Below are 21,726 nucleotides of genomic sequence, written 5' to 3' on the forward strand. Positions count from 1 at the left end.
TCAAGGTTCGACAAATGATATTGTTCTTTTTCTGCTCATGGGACCTCCGCTCATTTATATCAAAACAAAGGGAAAAACATGCAGGACATCAGGAACATCTTAAATATAAAATCTCTAAGATGGGAAACAGATAAAAGGAACTTGGAGAGAATAGGTGATGTTCTTCGGATAAAAAGCACGCGGCCCATAAAAATAGAGGTATTGGGTTGGTAAGGGAAAGCGCAGAAAAACACCTTAAGGGACCTTGCGCTTTTAAGAATATCAGAGAGCAATTAAAACTGATTACCATCAAATCATCACTTAGTTGCGCAATATTTCAAGCCATATGTCAAATGAACAGAAAAAAAACTACCAGCATAACTTACTAACTTGGCACTCAGATGGTTGGGAAGATTTAAACTGAAGTCTGTCGAACACATCGCAGTTGTCTGGAGCTATTGCGTGGACCATGACAGGCAACATCCACTTGTACTCCTTTCCACACTTGCCACATTTGATCCGATATTTCAACTTGTTCTTATATCGAGCTGAAAAACCTCAATACTGCGAAAAACGAAAAATTTCTTCCATCAATACAAAAATCCTATTAACTTTGGCAGTTCTTGAACACTTCGCAGCCTCCAAACATCAAATGACAAACCTACAAAAAATTTTGAAATTTATTTCAGCTAGTTCAAAATTGTGAGTCATGGAAGAAGAAAGAAAAAGTTGATTCTTTAAACGAAACAAATCAATTTCTTTAATGAGAAAAAAAGCAATCACTTCCAGTCTCAAAGTGATCTTAAAAGATTCGTAAATCACATCAAATATTTATGCTCAAGAAAACTAAAATCAACCTGATCAACCAGCCAGAAGCTTTAACTAATCACCATTCACAGTTGTAATGCAACCTACTATTGTTGTAGCTCCACGCGTTCTGGGCTTGCACGAAGTCCGACAGCGAGTCAAACTGAGACTGAGTTTGAGCAGCAAGAATACCTGCATTTCGGGCTGCGAGGGTGAAATTTGATGTCAATTCAGGAGGAACTTCAACATCAAGCTCAAAGAAATATCTGCTCTCCTCGTCATCATGCATCGTTGTTTCTGAAAATGATTTAAAAAAATTTCCTACAGGCGAATCGGATCTTCACATTACTGGCTCGACAACACAAAAAAGAAAAAACAGCTACTAACTAAATCGACAGCTACTAAAAAAAATTGAGCAAAATCAACATCAAACAAAACCTTTGTCTCGAGTGAAGTTCAACTTGAAGAAAAATACTGAGAACACACAATTGACAGTGATAAATTACAAATGAAACAAATTATTAAGCTGTAAATAAGCAGACAATAAATGGGTACTACCGTTGAGCCAAAAAGGAAATCGATTCTAACTTCTGATAAAAAAATTTGGATTCTTTGTAGGTACACTTGATGTATTTTGATTACAAGATTGTTTTTTATTTGTTCCCCAGCCCTACCCACTGCAGGGCCTTACTGGAAAGGTGTGGTGTCATCTAACATTTTTTTAAATGGTTGAGAACTTTGAAATATGTGAAGTTTTTCAACATCTTAGATTTTTGAAAAATTTTCAAAAAGTTCATTGAAGTTTGCATTGCGAAAATCAGAGAGAATCAACGCATTCGCACTCCAAAAACTGTAAAGTAAAAAATATAGAAGATCTTGGAAATCTTCATTTATTTGTTCGTTTGAACAACAGACGCACCTCAACATTCGTATATAATATATAAAAACGTTAACTTCATGAACAATTTAAATATCGCAAAATATTGGAAATTAAACAAGTCAACACAGGGACTTCTCAAAATGTAACAATAGATAGATAAATAAATAGATACATAGATAGATAAACAGATAGCCATCGAAATAGTAGAGCAATTTATGGCGGACACTTTTTTGTTAAAATTAACCCAATTTGAGACAACTGGGTCAATACGTAAAACTTTTATTTCGCTCGGAAATCTGATAATCAATTTCCATTTTCGAAATCAGAAGTCGATCACGTTTTTCGTGACTTTTACACTTTTGCTGTTGGATAGTGGAATTTGCCTTACTTTTAACAATGAAAATGCAGAGAGCTTAAAAAATCACAAGTCAAACCGCGAAAAATCAAACTTGAGCGTGAACAAATTTTTGAACAAAAAAATCAGCAAAACCTAAATACGAGTACTAATTACGTTCCTTACTCTTAATAGATAAATAGATAGATAGATAGATGGATAAATAAATAGATAGATAGATAGATGAATAGATTGTATTGAGGTGAAGCGCAGCAAGGCAACGAAAAGTAGCACGCCAATAGAAGATATTCAAAAAATCAACCAAATGTACGTAATAAATGAACGCGTAATAATATACACTTTCCTCGATTAAAGTCCAATGAAACAAAAAACCTGTAATAAAAAATCCGTTATAAACACGAGTTGACCCTAGTCGGAGAAAAGCGCAAGACAATTTTCGTGCAAGGTTATTTCAAATTTATTTGATATAACGAAGGCAACTTCTTCTCTCTAATAAACGACAGTGCAAATGGCTCAATAAAAAGCCAGAACTTTTTGTTTCAAACTGAAATTTACCTGGTAGAAGTCTCAGCGCAATTGCGGTAAATTATTAGTTTAAATTTCCATGTGGAAACCGAAAAAACTTAAAATTTATCGTTTTTATTAAAGTTTGTAACATTTTTGAAATTAAAGAGGAAGTTTTATCAGGGCTATTTACAAACGTCAAATGGCCGTTATTTTCGTCCTATGAATTTCGCATAAACAGGTGCTTAAATTGATAGAAAATAAGTGCAAAACTAAGTAATCCAATATTGCTTGTGTTACTTTTGATTTTAAATTCTTAACAGAGAGCCAAAACAGAGCTTCTCTCCACTTGCGATACAAAAAATGCATAGCATACATGACAAAATAGCAGACAGAAATTGAGACAAAAATTTGCTGAGAGTTATTTGAAAATATGGAGAAAAGCTAGATCGAACAAAACTTTCATATCTTTGTTTCGAATTGTCAAGAATAAAAGTCATAGAAAAAATAAGCCCAACAAGAATCAAAATTTCAAAAGTTAAATTTGCTTCGCAGCAAAACTTACAAAACGGTAAAAACGCCGCCATTTTTTGAAGAGATACCCGTTGAGCCAAATTTTTTTTCAATATTATTGAAATATGAAACTAACCCCTCCAAAATCTGATTCGCATAGATGACTTGTTTCGCTCATCCAACGACGCAAAAAGCTGAAAAAAATCACAAAAGCTAAAAAAAAATGTAATTAATTTTTAAAATTTTAATATTTTTTTTCAAATTAAAACCAAAGTTCCGCAAAAACTGTAAAGCATTTTCTCTACCAAGAAGGCTTTAGAAAAGGCATAGAGTACTTTAAATATTGAAGAGTCCGTGCTATGTGAACTAAGCCGATAAAAACAAACAGGCGGAACCATAGCAATGACACCAAGATAAGAGCAACATTATCATGTCACATGGAGCTGACGGCACTGCGAGACTTCATAATTGCCGGATTTTGAAATGCTTGTTTTGACTTGGAGAGCGAGCGTACTTGTATTCGGGGAAATTTGATTTTTTCATAAGCAACTTTTCTATTAATCTGCAGGAAATTGGCCTTGCTTTAATATGCAACTTCGATACTTTTTTGGACCCTTTTCTCTTGGTTTAGAGTTGAAGCACTCGCCTTCGTTATCAAAAGTTTGACGTTCGAGCTCCTGCTGGACCTGGTTTTTGTTGGATGCGTAGAAGTTGAAACTATTTTCGGACCTTATGAATGGTCGGACAACCATTTTTCTGCTAACTGTTTTTCGGCCAACTTTCCGAAGCATGGATTTTTTCTTGAAAATAAATTTTTCTTGTAATTTAATCAAAGTCAACTAAAAAATGATACTCGTTCTGTAATATGTAAGTTTACCAGCTTCAAATTTGTTTTTTTTTGTTTAAGCGGGTTCGGTTTATGTTATATCGATTTAATTATCACAATTTGCGCGATATAGGTTGTTGCGGATTTGTGTGCGCCAAGAAAAAAGAGGCAGAAATACTAAATATCGCCTAATTTTCTAAGAAGTTTATTTTCAACTGGCGTCTACCCAAAAGTTGTCGGCTTAGTTGCCATTAGGATAAAGATATGGAATGCTTAATGCTTACTGAACCGCGGTGCTTGTGTTACTCAAGTTGAAAATCTCTCGAGAGCGGCCTCCAACGCGCGCGGCCTCCATCACGAACGTCGCTGTTTCGAATCCCACTTCGGTCACGGTTGAAGGCGGGCGCAGTGTAACTCGATTTTTTGAGGTAGGACCGGCTAGGGCAAATTGGATGACGTCACATTCCCCCACGAAAGTTAGGCCCAAAGTAGAGAGGAGAAAAAATCCTTCTAGATTGTTTTAAAATAATTTTAGTCAAATAACCATTTAGAAAGTGTTCAGTTAACCACGCTTAGCTTTCAAATCAAGTTACTCGGATAGCGTTTAAATTTTTCATTCATTTGTCTTCATTGTTCTCCGTTGAAATAAAGGTTTATTCGTCAGCTTACGTAAGTTTTTGAAAGTTGATTACAAAATCAGGAGTAACAGGCCAGTATTCTTTCAGAAAGAATGCAATGGTTCGAATCACAAGCGTTGCTCGTCTCAAGCAAGTGTGTTACTTACGCCGATTCATTTTGAATGTATTATGAAAAAAGGGTAACTTTCACGTGAAAAATCTTGTGAACAAAGTTGTTTACGGGAAAAAAAATTCTTGTACCCGGTTGCAAAACCCTTGCTGATCTGATCGTAAGGGTAACAAAAGTCTTAAAGCCTCAACTCAAATTTAAAAAATTGAGTGAAAACTATATTCTTTAAATCAGAGAACTTATACTGGCAAATGAAATTGTATGTTACGTGTTTTTCGATGCATTTTTCTTGCCACTTTTGATCTTCGCTTAGACTTTGCATCTCTTTGTTTCGCTGACAGCAACGAAATATTTCGTTAGTGAGTTATGACTGGAAGCATTGCAATTTGAGTTCTCTTAACAGTTTTTTACCAGTTTTTTACCACTTCTTTATTCTTTATTTTTTCCCCTAAATTATCAGCATTTCCCGACAATATCAGCATTGTCCACAATCCCGACAACAACCGCAAAATTTGAAACCTCTAACAGTTTTGCTCACGACACAAATCCAACACCTTCTCCCGCAACTACAATCATTTTGCCCCAATTATTCTTCTTTCGTTCGTCATATGTATCTGAGATATCTATAACACGACTGCATGAAGGATCCTCAATTCCAGTTCGGAAGCTTTCGGTTTCGACTTCAGACGCCAATAGAATTGTAACTCCTTCTCCAAAATCTTCCGTTGACCGTTTGTAATTTTCACAACCTAGAGAAAAGATTTTAACACGCTGGTCAATTGATACGGAACACATGAAAAGTTCTTTGTTTAGAGACAGATATATTTGGCAACTAACAACTTGAGCGGCATGACAACCTGTAATAACTACCATGGGTTCCAGTCTTCGAGAATTGGGATTTAAATTACACAAAACCAAATTAGCACTGTCTCCCCCCAGTAAAACTTTCTCATTCATTGACTCCATGCAAGTCACTCGTCCCAGCTCTTTCGATAAATCCAACCACTCAAGTTTCAAATCTGTAACATCAATTGCATCTTGTCCATTCGGGTCCGTTAAGTTTCCATACCTAAGGACTCCGAAATTATCACCAAAACATAGCAATTTTTCGTGCTTAAAACTTAGATCAAGACATTTGATTACATTAATTGATGATGCTACTTTTTCATCTGAGTTCGGTCTGTAAATGGTTTTCGTGGACAACTTCATTATTTTCTGATCATCTAATTGCGAAACTCCGAGATTTTTTGTGATAAAAGAAATGCTGTCAACGTATCCATGTGACGAAGAAATAAACATATGGACGAACGTTCTTTCGTCTTTGAAAAAATCGGCCGATAAGTATTTACAATCATCCGATTCCTCGTTTTTTGAGGAGCAATCGAACATAACTCGTTGAACTTGAATTTTTTGACAAGCATCTGAATGGATATTCACCTTATAGAAAGCTTTCATGCATCGGGATCCGAAAGCGAGAAGCAAGTATTTACTTTCATCTAACTCAACTGCTTTCAGAGTTCGTACCGTGCAAGGCGAACAGTCAATGATGCTTACACATCGCATCAAATGGTTTTCAAAATTAGTTACTTCCGAGATCCGAATAGTGTTATCTTCTGCTCCTGTGATCACAAAACAAGTTCCCGATTTCCTAATAATTTCTAGACAGTGTATCTTCACGCCGTGAAGCGCCGGTAAAAGTTGTGTAAACGGCCTCGCATTTATAATCGAACTCTTAACATAGCAAACTTCAGATTTTTTCATAAAGACAAACCGAAATTCTTCGGCTTTTTGCGAAAGCATTATATCAAAACTGCGATGACCTCCTCCACATGGAATTTTAGAGATTGTTCGGGAAGTTTCTACCTCAACCAGCAGGAAATTCTCGGATTTGAAGCAAAATGCAAACAATTTTTTTGAAATAAAGATTAGCTTAGCTATCCAATCAACTGAATTATGCATCTGTATAGTGTTTGCCAACTTCAGGACATTCGAGTTGTCTGTTTTAGAAGAATCTATGAAAAATATGTTCACTTTTCCGTCTCTCCCAGATGTATAGAGTTTACTTCCGTTCCCTACCATAGACAACAATCCAAGTTTGCTGTGGGCTCTAGTAATCACTTCAGTTGGCTCATGAGCCTTATCTGTGCTACTTTTGTCGTCTAATTCATACTTCGGCAAAGAATACACCCATATAGTTCCGTTTCTATCCCCACAAGCCATGTACACATCAGACAAATTACAGACACAATTTGGCCAATTGTTCCTTGTAACCGGCCATCTATACTCTCTTACTTTCACCAAGGACGAAGATTCAGTTGAAATCAGATACAATATATCAAACGCACAGGTAATTGCCAAATGTTCTCCAATAAGATGAACTGAGTTTATTTTACATTCTGATAGTTGCAGCTCACAAACAGCTTTTTCGGGAGAAGTCAGATTGATCGATAAAACAGACCCTTGGAGAGAGCCAAAAAGTATCAAATGAGAGTCGGAAACATCACAAACCGCATAATTTGTCAACTGCACAATTGTTTTTATTAGGCTAAAATACGCATCATTGTGTAGACTCTTGGTATGAATTTCACCATTAGCAGTCAAAATGAGAACTTCATCTGATGATATGAACTTCACAATACTTACTTCTGACACAAATTCATTAGCTCCCTTCAGTGTTTCAAATTTTGTAACGTCGTCCTGAAATGAATTCACATCCCATTTTAGCAAAGCACCGTCCTCTCCGCCAGTTAAGAAATAATTACTTCGCAGGTTAATCTCTAGTCCAAAAATATTCAGACCATTATGGGCTGAAAACTTAGCTACGAGACTCTCACGGCTTAAAACACACACAACGCAATCTTCACCGGTACTGATAATGAATTCTTTGAAGAATTGCACTCTTTGCACTCGTGCTTTGTGTGAATAGAAGGTTTGCAAGGGATGCAATACTTCTGTGAGTTCATTTTCGCTGGGAAGTTGCCAAATTCGAATACTTCGATCATCAGAAGCTGTTACCACAGTTTGAGTCCGCCAATCAAAATCCAGATTGAATATCACTCCATCGTGTCCTTCTAGTCTTCGTGAAATAATAACTTTTTCACTTTCCAGCTTCTGATCAACTTTATGTTGACTCTCACTAAAACTCCAAATTAGAACAGTATTAAATACTGTTCCACTAAAGGCAGTCACTATTCGAGTCTTCTGGTCTTTAAATAGCAATCCTGAATACAAAATGCATGGAACTTCGTTCTTCCAGATTTTTGAGGTTCCTAAGCTGTTCAAGTCATACCTCAAAACAACGTTCGAAGAAAGAAGGAATAAAATGCCTCCAGACTTTTCATCGGACAGATTCTCAGTTTCGCTATAACATGAAGGTAGACAATCAATTATCCAGTACCTCAGAAAAACTTCAGATCCAGTTATCTCAAATTTCAATTGGTCGCTTTCAATTTTCTTCAATTTCAGAAGTTGAAAAGATTTTCCAAAAACCAAAACTAAAGTGTCACACTTCAAACGTTTAATAGCACATATGGGTTTTCCTACCCTTAAAAACTGAAGTGGTGCTTTGCATTCCCACTGACGATCAAAAATTAGCAGTTGATTACCTCGTCCAACGAGTATTAAATCGTCCACAACACATATAGCTCGTATGGGATAACTCATCTATCTAAAGCAAAAAATAAGAGACTGCTTAAGAAAAACCAGGAACAGCTTTTTTCACAATCCAGGTACCACAGATTTATATTATCACATATTACACAGAGGCGAAATTGCACTTCGCATACACTCATACACTAGCAAAAATATGACCGATAACGCTCCTGGGAAAAACTGATTGAGGAAAACTTTGAGTCTACAAAATTTCTTAAGTGATTCACGCCATTATGACGCCTTAGCAGTACCAGTCACTGAAAAAAAAAGAAATTTACCAACTAACATGCCTCGATTTATAGATCTGTCTGATGAGCAGTAACAACATGAAAAAACTAAATGTAATAAAATGAAAAGAATTTGTTGAAAATAATCCCCCCACACGCCATATTAAGTACAAAGTGATAAATTTCACTCCTAGTAATAAATCAATTATGGCAAACAAGTCTCCTTCAACGAATTTGGAGCGATTTCTATGACGGATTATATCTACGCTTACGCGTAAATAGCGCGAAACATATTGCGCGTTAATTGTCCCAAATTGGCAATTTTTAAACCCCCATAACTTTATAAAAAATGATCACAGATGAAATACTTTTCTAAATTTAAGCTCAGGACAGCAATACTCTTTGAATGATATATATTAAAAAATCCCTTCAAAAATGTCTAGTAAAAAGTCGAAATTTGTCTGAAAAAAAAAACCAATCGAGCACAAATACTCCGTTACTTTCGTTACAAAAGTCGGAAAAATAATAGTCTGTGTTAAAATCCTTAGCATTGGGTGTTCCTAATACTGGCCAAAGATCAAAATGAACACTATCAAAATGAACACATTTTATCGCAACAAAATTTGCGACTTAGGTTGGGGAAAAAGATTGTTCATGTGTGTTCATACTATAACAAGCATTGCTTGTGTAATCAAGCTATTTAGAAAAAACCTTGTTTCGCGAGATGTGGCATCTATATTGAAAATAAAACGATTAATCCACTATGGTTAAGACCAAAATATGAGCTGTTCAGCTCTCTAAGGAGCACTGCTCGGGGTTTTTTGTGCTCGGGGTTTTTTGTACGGAAAATTTGTGCTCCAGATAGTTTTTTTTTCTTCAGATAAAATTTCGACTTCAACTAGCCATTTTTGACGGATTTTTTATCTCATTCAAAACATATTGTTGTCCAGAGCTTATATTTGAAAAGATATTTCACCTGTGATCATTATTCGTAAAGTTATGGGAAATTACAGATTGCCATTTTGGAACAATTAACGCGCGATATATTTCGCGCTATTAACGCGTAAGCGGAGATTTAATCCGTCTTAGAAATCGTTTTAAATTGGTTGAAGGAAGCTTATTTGCCATAATTGATTTGTTACTAAGAGCGAAACTTATCACTTCGTACTTAATATGGCGTGTGGGGAGACGATTTTCACAAAAAATCCTAATTAAAAAATATTCATTTCATTTTTATTACATTGATTTTTTTGATGCTATTACTGCTCCATAGATCTTCAAAGGCAGTCGGAACATTCAGGGCTTCTCCCTGAGCAGTCTTGTTTAATTTAAGATTTTTTTGTGAAAATCATCTTCCCACAAGCTGTAAACATTGATGTATAGAAAATCCAGTCATTGGGATAAAAATCCGAGCTAAAAACTAAGCTAGATTGAATGGAACACCTCGGAAAAAATATTCCTAGCATATGCTCTAATCCAATTCGATGGACGAGACATGATCCGTAACAATAGACCTGATCCAAGCATCCCTCAATGCAAGACTTGCCAAAGTGCTCGAAACATACTAAAAGAGTAATCAATCTTGGAGAGAGGTGGCGAGTCTATGGCTCTCAATAGAAAGGTCGGTCGTCGGAGGCTCCAACATGATCAGTGTTCGTTGCTTTCGGATGAGGCAACATTACCATTTACAGAAAAATAACCAAAAAATCGGGTCTGCAATAAGAAATGAACAGCTTGTATATGGTCCTTAACCTAGTGGATAAATTGCCTGAAAGTTAGCTGAGGAAAAGAACCAGTTCACACTTTTGCAATAAGCAAAACTACACGGCTGAAATATTGTTATCTGGTTAGGGTAACAAATGAAAAGATCTAGTCGTTCAAAAAGATCTTACACTCGAAAAAATGTAATTGAAAAGATCTAGCCAAAGAGAATAGAATTATCTAAATTTCCGCAACTAATTGCTAAAACTGAGTATTAGTAGAATTTTATTCGTAGCAAAATTCAATCTTCTTACGCCCCTTCCACTATCTTATTTTGCGACAACCGTAAAAACTATCCCTACGCCAGTTGCCAGAACTATTGGTCTGAAAAATAATACAATGGATTAGATTGATTTTTAATATTGTAGAAGCCCAATAGAGATGATGAATAGTCACTTGTTATTATTGTGACATCAGCTTTCCATCAGGTCGACAGAGGTCGAATCCCTGAGGGGGGTCGTCCCCCACCCCCTCCTAAAACCGCTACAGCGTAGTATTAAGTTTAAGCACCGAATTGATCAAAACAACTTGAAAAACAAAAAAAATTGTACAAAAAAAGAGAACAAATGACAATTAATATAGTTTTTGAAACACACTTTAGAAGACATACGTTTATCCAATTTTCGGCTTTTTACATATATACTAAAATTCATATTAACTACATGACATTATATATCTGCCAAAAAAAATCAAACAAAAATGGTGTCGAACAATTTTCCCAGCAGGCAAGAATAACCAGTTGCTTTATAATTAGCACAGAAGGTACTGACCTTTTTTCACTTAACTTCATTCAAATCCATTTTCGAAATTTTCTGTAATTTGCGGTGACCACTCGACTAGCGTAAAAGTTTGAAAACATGGAAAAAATATCGACTAGCATATTTTTGATAGCCTTATTTCTCAGAAATACAAGACAACAATCATAATCCGTTCAAATTGAAAAAACAAGGTGCTACCGGGACTCGAACATAAGACCATAGAACAATAATGCAACCCCATTACCTCGAGACAAAGTGAGAAGTAGACTGTGCCAAAAAAAGTTTCATCAATAAAGCAAGTTCAATTTCTTGCAGATTTCTTAAGGGAAGCGTAGTTGCCGATTACAAGCCAATTTCTATCACCAGTGTGACATTCACAAGAACTGAGTGCTTAGACATAAACAGTTCAGGAGCTTAACAAAAGTAAAATCAAAAGGTCATTAGTATTTGCCCTAAAAAAACGATTTCGTGCATTCAAAAACATCTGTCTGTCAAATTAATTTTGTCTCATTGAGAAAAAAAGACTGGTAACTAAGCTGACAGTCATTAAGTCGCAAACATCACCGACAAAAATTTGAAAACCCGATCGTTATGTATTCAATGGTCATACTCTAGATGAAAGAATGGGAATTTTAAAGAGAAGCAAAACAGATCGAAAATGAAGCCGTCAAAAAATAAAACAAACCGAAAACTAAATGAAGGTATTTTGCGAGAATCGATCGGTCTGTTTCCGTGTTAAATTTGGGTTGGGAGCCAATACTCACAAGGCCAATTTATCGTCAAAACTTCTTTGAAACAATGAGACTTGGTCGCAACATGTCTTTACATCACTCAAAAGGAGAGTATTAGGTCTAGGAGTTTTCCTCTAAGAAAAAGGTTTGAAGCAAGATTTATTTCTCTTGAATACAAGCATTAACAGTTGGTTACAAATCAAATTGCGCTTCTTCATTGTCAAAATCCATGGGCAGTTTTTACACCAGCTGTATGCAATAAGTTAACGGCGTGTAATTAATTTATACTGCACAATTTGGTTAGATAGTCAGAACTCTTATTGAACTTTGCTCAAATTGAGTCCCTTTGCGCACCATGCAAATTAGCGTCAAGGGAAAATGAAGGCAACACCAGCATCGCTCAGAAACACCAATAACTTATAAGAATGATTAGTTTAAGGTGTTATCCAGTGATAGGTTGTAATGAAATTGATTGACTATACGGCGAAACACGATCTGTCAGACGTTATCAAGGGCAACAAGAACAGAAAATGGCAGTATCCTGATATTAAAAATGATGATAATTTTAATAAAATGATTAAACTTTTATTACTCTTCTACGCCGAACCGCTGCCCACCCACCCAACCCCCCCCCCCTTAACACAATATATATGTTTTTAACACTTGATCAGGTTGTTTGGTTGTTTTATTTTTAACTCCGTAAACTCCGTGGACAGATCGTAAAAAATTATGTTTTTATCTGGCGGGGATGGTGAAGTGCACTTTTCTTTATTCAATCTTTTCCGATTTAAGACAAGTGGGTCACAACGCATGCTATTTTCATCCAGTTGTAAATTTCCAATTCCCAGCTTTACTTGAATATAGTACTGTCATCATCGTCATATCGTAATAATAAGCATATTATTTCCCAGCAGGGTTAAAAGCTAGAGATACTGCATGTCTAGTCATAGCTATACTGCACCAGCAATAAAAATACATGCCACCATTACGGCTACCAAACCGGCTGCAAATAATAATAGTTTCCTTCACGAAGATTGAACTATTTCATTATCGATCTCTCAGCAGGCTCGGACCATTGGTTCACTTTGCGTAGACTAAATCGAATAGTATTTTGGACTCTTTCATCACTGCCTCCAGGCTAGAAAACAATTACAGCCCCATCAATCTGGGGAGTTTTGTATTTTGGGCATGGGGCTACAATTTACAGGAGAATTCAATGGTAAAGAGCCGAATTTTGTATGAAATTTGGAATAGATACTTTTATGTGGCGCCATATAAAAGACCATTTAGGATAAACAAAAATCATCATTGAGACAGAAGATATAAAGCGTACGAGTATAACCAAACATCAGATAATCTATTACTTCAGGTTAAAGAAATATTACATAGTTTCAACTGGTGAAAAATGACAACTAGGTGTAAAGAGATTAATAAAATAAGCTAATCGTGATCTAATTATTTAGTATAAAAAATGATGATAAAACCACCAGGGCTAGTTTTACAACTTTACAAAACTTTTTAGAAACATCAGCGAATAAATATATAAGTATTGATGGCTACCAAGCATGTTGAAGAAGTTAGATACAATGATGAAGATGGTTAAAGTACAAGCACAAATTTAAATGGAGAAATTTCAGGCCCACTTAATTTTGAGCCATCACTTTCCATAATCGTTTCACGATTGTTTCCCAGTAGGAATAGATAGTTTTAAGGCTGCGTGGAGGAGACCTTATGTGGCGTTGATGTTGAGTGAGACAGCATGTGTTGCTAGGTATAACCATTCTCCAACACGTAGGTGACAACACCTACTTGTTCGAGGGGTGTCAGCCCCACACCTTCCACCATTTCCATCAGCTCATCAAAACCCACAGAATTATTGTTCTCGTCGATGAACAAGTTCAAATCGACCAATCCAGCGTCCTGCAACTTCTTTAACACATTTGGGCAACCAATCGATTCTGACATTTTGGCGATGTATCTGTAATTAGACATATCTAAGACGGTTTGGTCTTCTTCTTGTTGCTGCCGTTCAGCTCTGTCACCACTGCTCTCGTGCAAATCAGATTGAGTTTGTTGCGAACACTCAGTTTCCACTTGGCGCAAATTGCCCACCTCTTGAAAAGGTTCACGTGCAGACGTATCAGAGTTTGAAGTAGCAGACATTTTCTCCTGAAAATAGTCAATGGTTCAGAAATATTAACAGAAATATAAAGTTCAGCCTAAACTCAATAAATACTCTAACTAAACACTACGGATTATTCACAAAAGGTCATCTCGCAAGCCGAAAGCTAGCATCACTAATTAAATACCGACCAAACTGGTTTCCAAGCGCAGTTACAACCCAACAAAGACTTTTTTAACTAAATAACTAATGATGATCTATTTGATGACCTCTGGAGTTAGCTGTGAAGGTGTATTTGTTCACCAATTTGAACATTTAAATAACCTCGAAGACGAAAACATTATAATTATTTAATTTCTGTGCCCCTCCTTCCTCTAAAACTTGAAAACACAGGCAAAAATTCACTTTTTTGAATCTTTTGTTCAAAAAAAAAACATTTTGACTTTCATATAGAATTAGTGAAATAGAAAAACTTTACGTCTAACCAATCAAAAATTGTCGCAGATACGAAACTAGATTTCGCAAACACGAGTATATGATGAGAACATTAATGTTTCAAAGCAACCGACAGACTTTCAATTTCGAAACAACCGAAAAAATCCTTATGAACTAAAAAGATGCCAACTTTACAACAAAACATTAAATGATTTAAGGCTGGAATTCTTAGAAAACAAGCTTTAAACAAATGAGGCGAGATCGAAGAGATCAAAAACACGACAAATTTGAATTACAAAACAAAAGCAGAAATTACCGAACCCTTCCGATTCCGTAAACCAATCATGACTCCGTCGAACGACGCAATATGAGGCCACTAAGCCGATATAATATAGACCGAAACACGAAGGTCGATAAATATTGAAAATGTAGGACAGACTAGATCTATCAAAATGAATAAGACTAGTTCTTAAACAAAAACATGCTACGACAATAAAATGAAAAATAAGCGCTGGAAGAAAACTTATTAAGCGTCAACAAAGGCGATCATACGTAACAGAAATAATTTAAGCTTAAAAAAATAAACAAGATTTAAGACTTATAAAAAGTTAAAGATTCCCCCTAGTCCTCAAAACACACATACACACACAAAAAAACTTCATTTACACGTCAAATGAAACAAAGTGAGGCCATTAAGGCGATATATTATAGACCGAAACCTGTCAAGCCAAAAAGAAAAGCCGAAAAAATTCCAAAAAAATAAGAACTTATAAAAATTTCTAAGTCCCCCTTGCCATCAAAACACAAACACACACGCAAAATTATCATTCGCTTGTCAAATGAAACAATATAAAGCCTCTAGGCCGATGGACGAAACCTATGAAGACCAAAAAAGGAAAATAAGAATTTTTTTTAGAGTATTGAAAGTTATCGAGTCCCCCTCACCCTCAAACACACCCACTCACGCAAAAGAAATTTTATTCGCTCGTCAAATCGCGCAAGATGAAGCCCTTAAACCGATATAGTATAAGCCGAAAAAGAAAAAAGAAACAAAACAAACGAATATTTAACAATGGAGTTGGTAAAACAACCACCAATAGAAAAAATAAATTTCGAAAAGGACAGATATTTAAAATGCTAATATACAATTAATGCGTTAAATTTGTTGTAAAATAGGCCAAATTGACCATTCCTACACATTTGACCATTCTGTGCCTAAAGTTATTCACGTGAAAAAAGTCTAGTACACGATTGCAAAACCCTTGCTTATCGCAATGGTAAACAAATCGAGTTGGTAAAACTACATCCGACACAAAAAAAAGTTTCGAAAATGCCAACAAGCAAAAAATAAATCTGCAGCGGTAATTTTGTTGCTAAGAGGCTTCCAGGAAATAAGTCCAGATGAAAAATGTCCTGTGAGCAAAGTTGTGTACGGGAAAAAAGTCTAGTACCCGAATGCAATACCCTTGCTTATAGCAAGGGTTTAAAGAATATTGCTGCTGAACTGTTCACTTTCCTAAAATAGCTTGCACATAAAGAGCCCCTTAGACTACCGAAATTTTGGTTATGAATCTACAATTTGGGGCATCTGAAACGGCTTCTTCTTGTTCTTGCTGCTGTTGAACTATCAGCACTGGTCTAAAAGAAACCATATGGACTTTGCTGTGCAGACTCCATCTTCTCTCAACTGCAAATTCAACATGGAGGCGAAGTTGCATCTCGCAAACTTACGCAGAAAAAAACAAAAAAGCTCAAAAAAACTTAAATCAGCTAGATTGTAGATTTCTTTATCGTCTCGGAGAAAAAATGTTTCCCGAGACATTAATTCAAATTCGGATCATCTGATAAGCCCCAGTAGGCTTACCTACCACACCACAGCTGTCTGGCTAACAATTGTTGATATTAACGCCTGATTTTTTTGAGGTTCTATAAACTATATGTGGTCGAAAAACGGCGTTTACCAGACTTTGTAATGTCCAAAACAAAGCCAACAGACAGTTGGTTCAATGAACGAAGTAAACAGAACAAAAATTCTTCAGAATTTCAAAGAAAATGAGATGACCTCAAAGCTCTTTGAATTTTTAAGAAAAATTTATAATTGATCGCATTTTTCGTGACCATTACAGCTTTGCTGTTTGAAAGTGAAGTTTACCTTCGTTTTACCAAAGGAAATGAACAGAAATTTAAAAGAAACTAGAGTGTAACGCACCTCCGGTGCTTGGAATTTTTGGCAAATCATAAAAAACCTCATATCTCGGAACCTAGGATGATTTGAGCGGTCAAACATGGACACCAGATCTGTAACCTCTGAAAACCGTGACAGCAACCAATTATAGGGTTGATAATTTTAAATTTTTTCAACTCAAGTTTTGAAAAACTATAGAAACGTCATACCTCCGAAAAACGCCTGAGCAGTCCAGTTTAGCGCAAAAACGTCAGATCATGAAAACTACAAGGATTTCTGCAAATATTTTGAGCTAAAATTTTGTGCAACTTTTTCAAAAATCTCAAAAAAAACTTCCTATTTCAGAAACTAAAAGCATTCGCGCTTTCATATTTAGAGCAAGATTTGCAACCCATGAAAGTACCTTGATAGCAATCCACTATAGGCTTGAACTTCAACTTTTGTGAAGTCTGTTTTAATTTAAGGCCTTTGAAAACTTATAAAAATCATATACAAACCTCACAACTTGGAAACTAAAAGAAATACAGCGATCACATTTGGAAACACGATATGCACCTCTGAGAGTACCCTGACACCACCCAACTAAGGCGTTGGGATTTAAAATCTTGTGAAAATTTATGAATCATAAAAAAAACGTCATATCTGGACAAAATAAAAGAACTTATGCAGTCATTTTGGAGTCAACACTTGCAACTCCTCATAATACCTTCCTGACAGCACCGAACTAAAGGATTGGGAAATTCAAATTTGTTGAAATTAGGACTTGTCTTATCTCGTAAGCTAAAAAAAATTTGTGTATTCATATTTCAAGGCCAAATTTTCAACCCCGGAGAAACCATGACAGCATCCCACTAATGGCTTGCTAATTTCAACGCAGCGGCGGAGCTGCGCTTCTGAAACACTAGCCATAACACGAAAAAAAGCAGCTCTATCAAGTGAAATAAAGTAAGAAAGTAAATAAGCCTCGAATTTGCAAAAATTAGGGAGCGTGTCGGATTTGATCCAACGACCTGGATAATATGAGACTCCCGCATTAACCACTCAGACAAGGATGCCTAACACAACCAACACTAGCCACAAGTAAATCAGAGAACAGATGCTACGCACTCATATATAGATCATGTAATAGATATAAAGATGAAACGTCAAACCACGAATAATCAAATTCGAGCCTGAAAAAAACCAACACGACCTATATACGAGTCTTCACTTCGTTCATCAAATCTACAACGATAGGAAAAAATTATAGAATTAATGTTTAATTTCGTTCAAAATCAGAGGCATCTGAGCTTTTCTCTTTCACGTGCTGCTCTATCCTATCGATGGCAAGGCGAGCATTCTGTTTAATGGTTTCCAAGTCCTTCTCCGATATCAGTCCATTGTCGTACTGTTGAGCCACCTCTGGTGGAACATCTGATTTATATTGCTGGTGAAAACTGTCAACTATGCTGCGTCCTTTTGAGCTGTCAAGTGGGAGTAAGTCTAGACAGTTTCTACAAAACTCTTCGCCAGCCACAATCATGTTGTTCTCCCAGAAAAGCTTCAGGATTTTCTCGAATGACAAAATACCGGCTGACGCTGAAATTCAGATAAATATAAAATCGAATGTTTGAACCCACTGTGTGGCAAAGTAAAATCATAAATATAACTTTATTAACTCCAACAGACATTGGAAACAGCTGATAAAAACAAGGAAACCAAAAAAGAACGAGATTTTTCCCTTTCGAACTTCAAAGAAAAACATTAACTTTGAAGGTCCTCAATTCTCTTTTTTTTCTGAGTTTTTTTATAAAAAAAAACTAACCTCTTTGAATATCAGATAAATATTTTTTATTCCGCCAGTAATCTAAAAATTAGAATCCACTTTTGAAACTGAAATCAATTCGTTTTTTCGAGCCATTTGAACTTTTGTTATTGCACTGCATAATTTGTCGACCATTCAGCAAATGAATTTTGAACTTAAAGAACAGCTGGAAAAGAGCCACGAACGCAACGAAATAGAAAAAATACTGATTTAATTTTTGAAAAAATCCAACTTTCGAGTTTCAAAGAAAAAATATATGGCCTTAAAATTCAAGAACAATTTTTTTTGATAAAACACATTTTGAGAAAACTGGGTCAATAGGTAAGACTTTTATTTCGCTGCGAAATCTGATAACTAATTTACATTTTCGAAATTGGGAGTCGATCACGTTTTCCATGACCTTAACACTTTTGCTGCTCGACAGTAGAGTTTGCTTTCCTTTCAACAAACGAAAATATTCAATCAAACATTTTCAAATTTTTGGAATTATTTTTTTCCCAATTTTACGATTTTGCAAACTACCTTCTTGTACCATTAATTTGTTGGTCTATCTTTCAGCATGACCAATTGCCATTAGATTTTGTAGGCTGGTTTTTTCTCCAGAGATAATATTTTTTAGGAATACTTTCTGATGCTGAATTACACTGTTTTTTTTCTGTTGTGAGTTTCCAATCAGGGTCATTAAAATTTGACACCCTATTAAATATTCTTTATAAATGACTTGAGACGTATACAATTGAGATAATAATATAATTAAGTAGAATTACAATCTGACTTATCAATTAAATAAAACATTGTTTCTAGTCTTTGCTAGTAAATTTTGAGAATTAAATTTTGATGGTTGCAGATTTTTTCTAGCAATTATTGTTCGATCGAAAATTGTAACAAGTTGTACCTTTTTTGACTTGTGTTCTGTTCAGATTTTAATCCCAATTCTGTTATTATTTAGTCTAGCTTGTCAAAATCAGCGCCATTATGTTCTTGTCAAGTCCAGTGCCAACCCATAAAATAGTGTAGTTAAAATCCAGATCGCAGTCATAAATTCCTCAGGCTAATAATAACATAAATATAAGTAAAATGTTCTTGCTGGCAAAATGAATCAAATCAACAGGTCCGCTGCTCGGCGGTAAAATTTTAAAACAGTCAAACCTAGGCGAAATTTAAGCTAAGCAGTTGCTTCCCTTAAATTTTATCCTTAAAAACAAACACCTCACAAATTAAATCATTTAAAACTCACTTCTTTCATTGACATGTAAGAATCAAGAAAACACTACTAACAGAGCAGCCGCATTCCCGTTAAAAAAATCTCAGATGACCTCTTCACATCTTTGCAGTCTGTGTATGTGGTCAAGAGACATTTGAGCACTTGCGAGTTCAAACAGACAGTTGGATTTCTCTGAAATCGCCCAATGCTAAAGTTGGCAACATCTATAACTTCTATGATTTCATCGGCTAAACGGATTCTTTCGGTGTCATTGACGTGTTGGGACTCGCATTGTCCTAGCAAGGTACAGAACTCATTTAGAGCTATCTGACTCCTAGAACAGAAAAAGAACGGAGTAAAATCATAAACGCTCTTGAAGCTTAATTTCCAGTCTGCAGAAAACTAGGAACCAAACATCCTATACCATTTATTTGAACTATCCTATGCGCATATGGGGCGTAATTCCGAGTTCAAGCGGTAAAAATGTCAACAGACAACTTGAGAAGCAGACATGAGCAACCTTGTTAGGAAGCCGAGACAGTCAAACCAAAATAACTTTCTCAAAAGAGTAACAAGTGAAGTGATGACGAGTTCAAATTTAAAACATACCAAAACATCAAAAAATATTTGAGTATTGAAAAGTAAATTATTTTAAAAAAACGGTTTTCTCTAACCCTGAAAAATTTTGAGTTTGCTTCAAATACTGTCTTATATCTACTCAACCAAAAAGAGCGAATCCAATAACGGCGAAGTATTACTAACTTTTCAGCATATCCAGTCAGCTTCAAAACTTCCCACAGCTTTGGCAGACAGAAGAAGGCGCCCTTTCCGACCAGAGATGGCACAATATCTCGAACAATTATACCGACGCTTGGTGTGAACGCAGTGGGTACGATGTTGAACAACAATCTGTTCCACTCTCTCGGATCATCGCAAGAGGCAATAGTCTGTATGTACTTTTTAAAAAACCTGCAACCAAAGTTCATTTTCACGAATAGTTTACCACAAGCAGAGATGCTCCTATCTGACTATTAAACCAATTAACGAATTAAAAATCTATCGACTTATTGCCCCTGATTTGGTATTTCATCAGAAATGAAATTCATTTTTGTGGGAATTAAAAAATGCAAACATACATGCATAAACATACATGCAGAAATTGAATGAAAAATAAGAAATGATTAGCTGAAATTAGACTCACTCTGCTCTATCTTCTTGGAACTTCAGCAGGAAAGGGTTTCTTTGTGCAAATCGGAAAAGCCTCTCCGCTAAATTAGGATCTTTTTTTTGAATAGCCAGATTAATGGCGGCAGGGAGGAAGTCAAAAGTGTCAGCATTGGGCATGTCTTTACTTGTTGATTGATCCAGAAAAACGCCCGAGTAGTTGCTCAGCGCTTTCTCCACCGTGGCATACAACACTTCGAATCTTACGCTTCTTACATTTGCTCCACTTGCGGATAATTCGCGGTATTTTCTAAAATCAAAAGAGCCCATTGATAAAGTGAAAGTGATCACACTAAAAAAAGCAGACATTTTCACAAAAAACTATGAGCCCAAAACTTTTTTGACAAAGCGGCGATACGAAGCTCCGCACCACTGGTAACACCACGCAAAACCACAGTGCAACCTACGGGCAAAAAATAAAAGAACCAAAGTCGAAAAAACTGCATGTACAAAACTTTCATACTTTTGTCTCGAACGACATTCAATTATAGTTTTGCTTGCTTAGATCACAAGAAAACACCAAAGTACACGCGGACAAAAAATTGGCTGATATTTAATCGGCAAATTTCATGTTAGTAGTTCATGTTAGTCCCTGGCTGAATTCAAAACCCGAACCTTTGTCTTCCCATGCATAGACATTAACACATGGCAAATTCTGCAAAAGTCAATTTAAATTTATCATCAATCAAGACATGAAATTATTAAATGATTTTCGCGGCTCATTAGGAGGAAAAATCTGCTCCAATTTCAAAACGCCAACTTGATTGACACCGTAAAAAAACTATTTCTAATCGCCTGCTTGATTACAAGCGTAAAAAAATTTATTTCTAATCTTAAGAAGCTGAAAGCACTTATTATTCCGCAAGATTAAGTTAGGAAAAAACTTTAGAAGCAAGTTACATCATATAAACTACCTCAAACTACCTCTTTGAGGAGCGTGAACATTCTTGAGGTACTATTTACATCGTACGCCGAATGCTAACTCAATTGGGTAAAAATACCTTGGAAAAGCT

The 21,726-nt window shown here is 35.7% G+C and overlaps 2 protein-coding genes across 4 annotated transcripts in view; both read right to left on the reverse strand.

Annotated features, from left to right (window-relative positions):
• LOC134846145 (uncharacterized) overlaps positions 1–21,726 on the reverse strand; it is a 79,239-nt gene that overhangs the window by 13,786 nt on the left and 43,727 nt on the right. The window contains exons 2-3 of the mRNA XM_063863377.1: positions 895–1,082; positions 370–527 (exon numbers count right to left, since the gene is read on the reverse strand). Coding sequence (XP_063719447.1) covers positions 370–527; positions 895–1,075 — 339 coding nt within the window. The 5' untranslated portion in view covers positions 1,076–1,082. The remainder of the gene's footprint in view (positions 1–369; positions 528–894; positions 1,083–21,726) is intronic.
• LOC134846124 (small ribosomal subunit protein mS39-like) overlaps positions 4,849–21,726 on the reverse strand; it is a 60,602-nt gene continuing 43,724 nt past the window's right edge. The window contains exons 6-9 of one of the 3 annotated variants that reach the window (XM_063863365.1): positions 20,691–20,963; positions 20,252–20,458; positions 19,564–19,823; positions 17,432–18,059 (exon numbers count right to left, since the gene is read on the reverse strand). In XM_063863365.1, the coding sequence (XP_063719435.1) occupies positions 17,740–18,059; positions 19,564–19,823; positions 20,252–20,458; positions 20,691–20,963 (1,060 nt within the window). In that variant the 3' untranslated portion in view covers positions 17,432–17,739. Of the gene's footprint in view, positions 8,277–17,431; positions 18,060–19,563; positions 19,824–20,251; positions 20,459–20,690; positions 20,964–21,726 lie in introns of those variants that run through there. The other 2 variants (XM_063863356.1, XM_063863348.1) reach the window with 2 other exon arrangements.

This window comes from Symsagittifera roscoffensis, chromosome 1 (assembly GCF_963678635.1).
Source record: "Symsagittifera roscoffensis chromosome 1, txSymRosc1.1, whole genome shotgun sequence".
Taxonomy (NCBI): Eukaryota; Metazoa; Xenacoelomorpha; order Acoela; family Convolutidae; genus Symsagittifera; species Symsagittifera roscoffensis.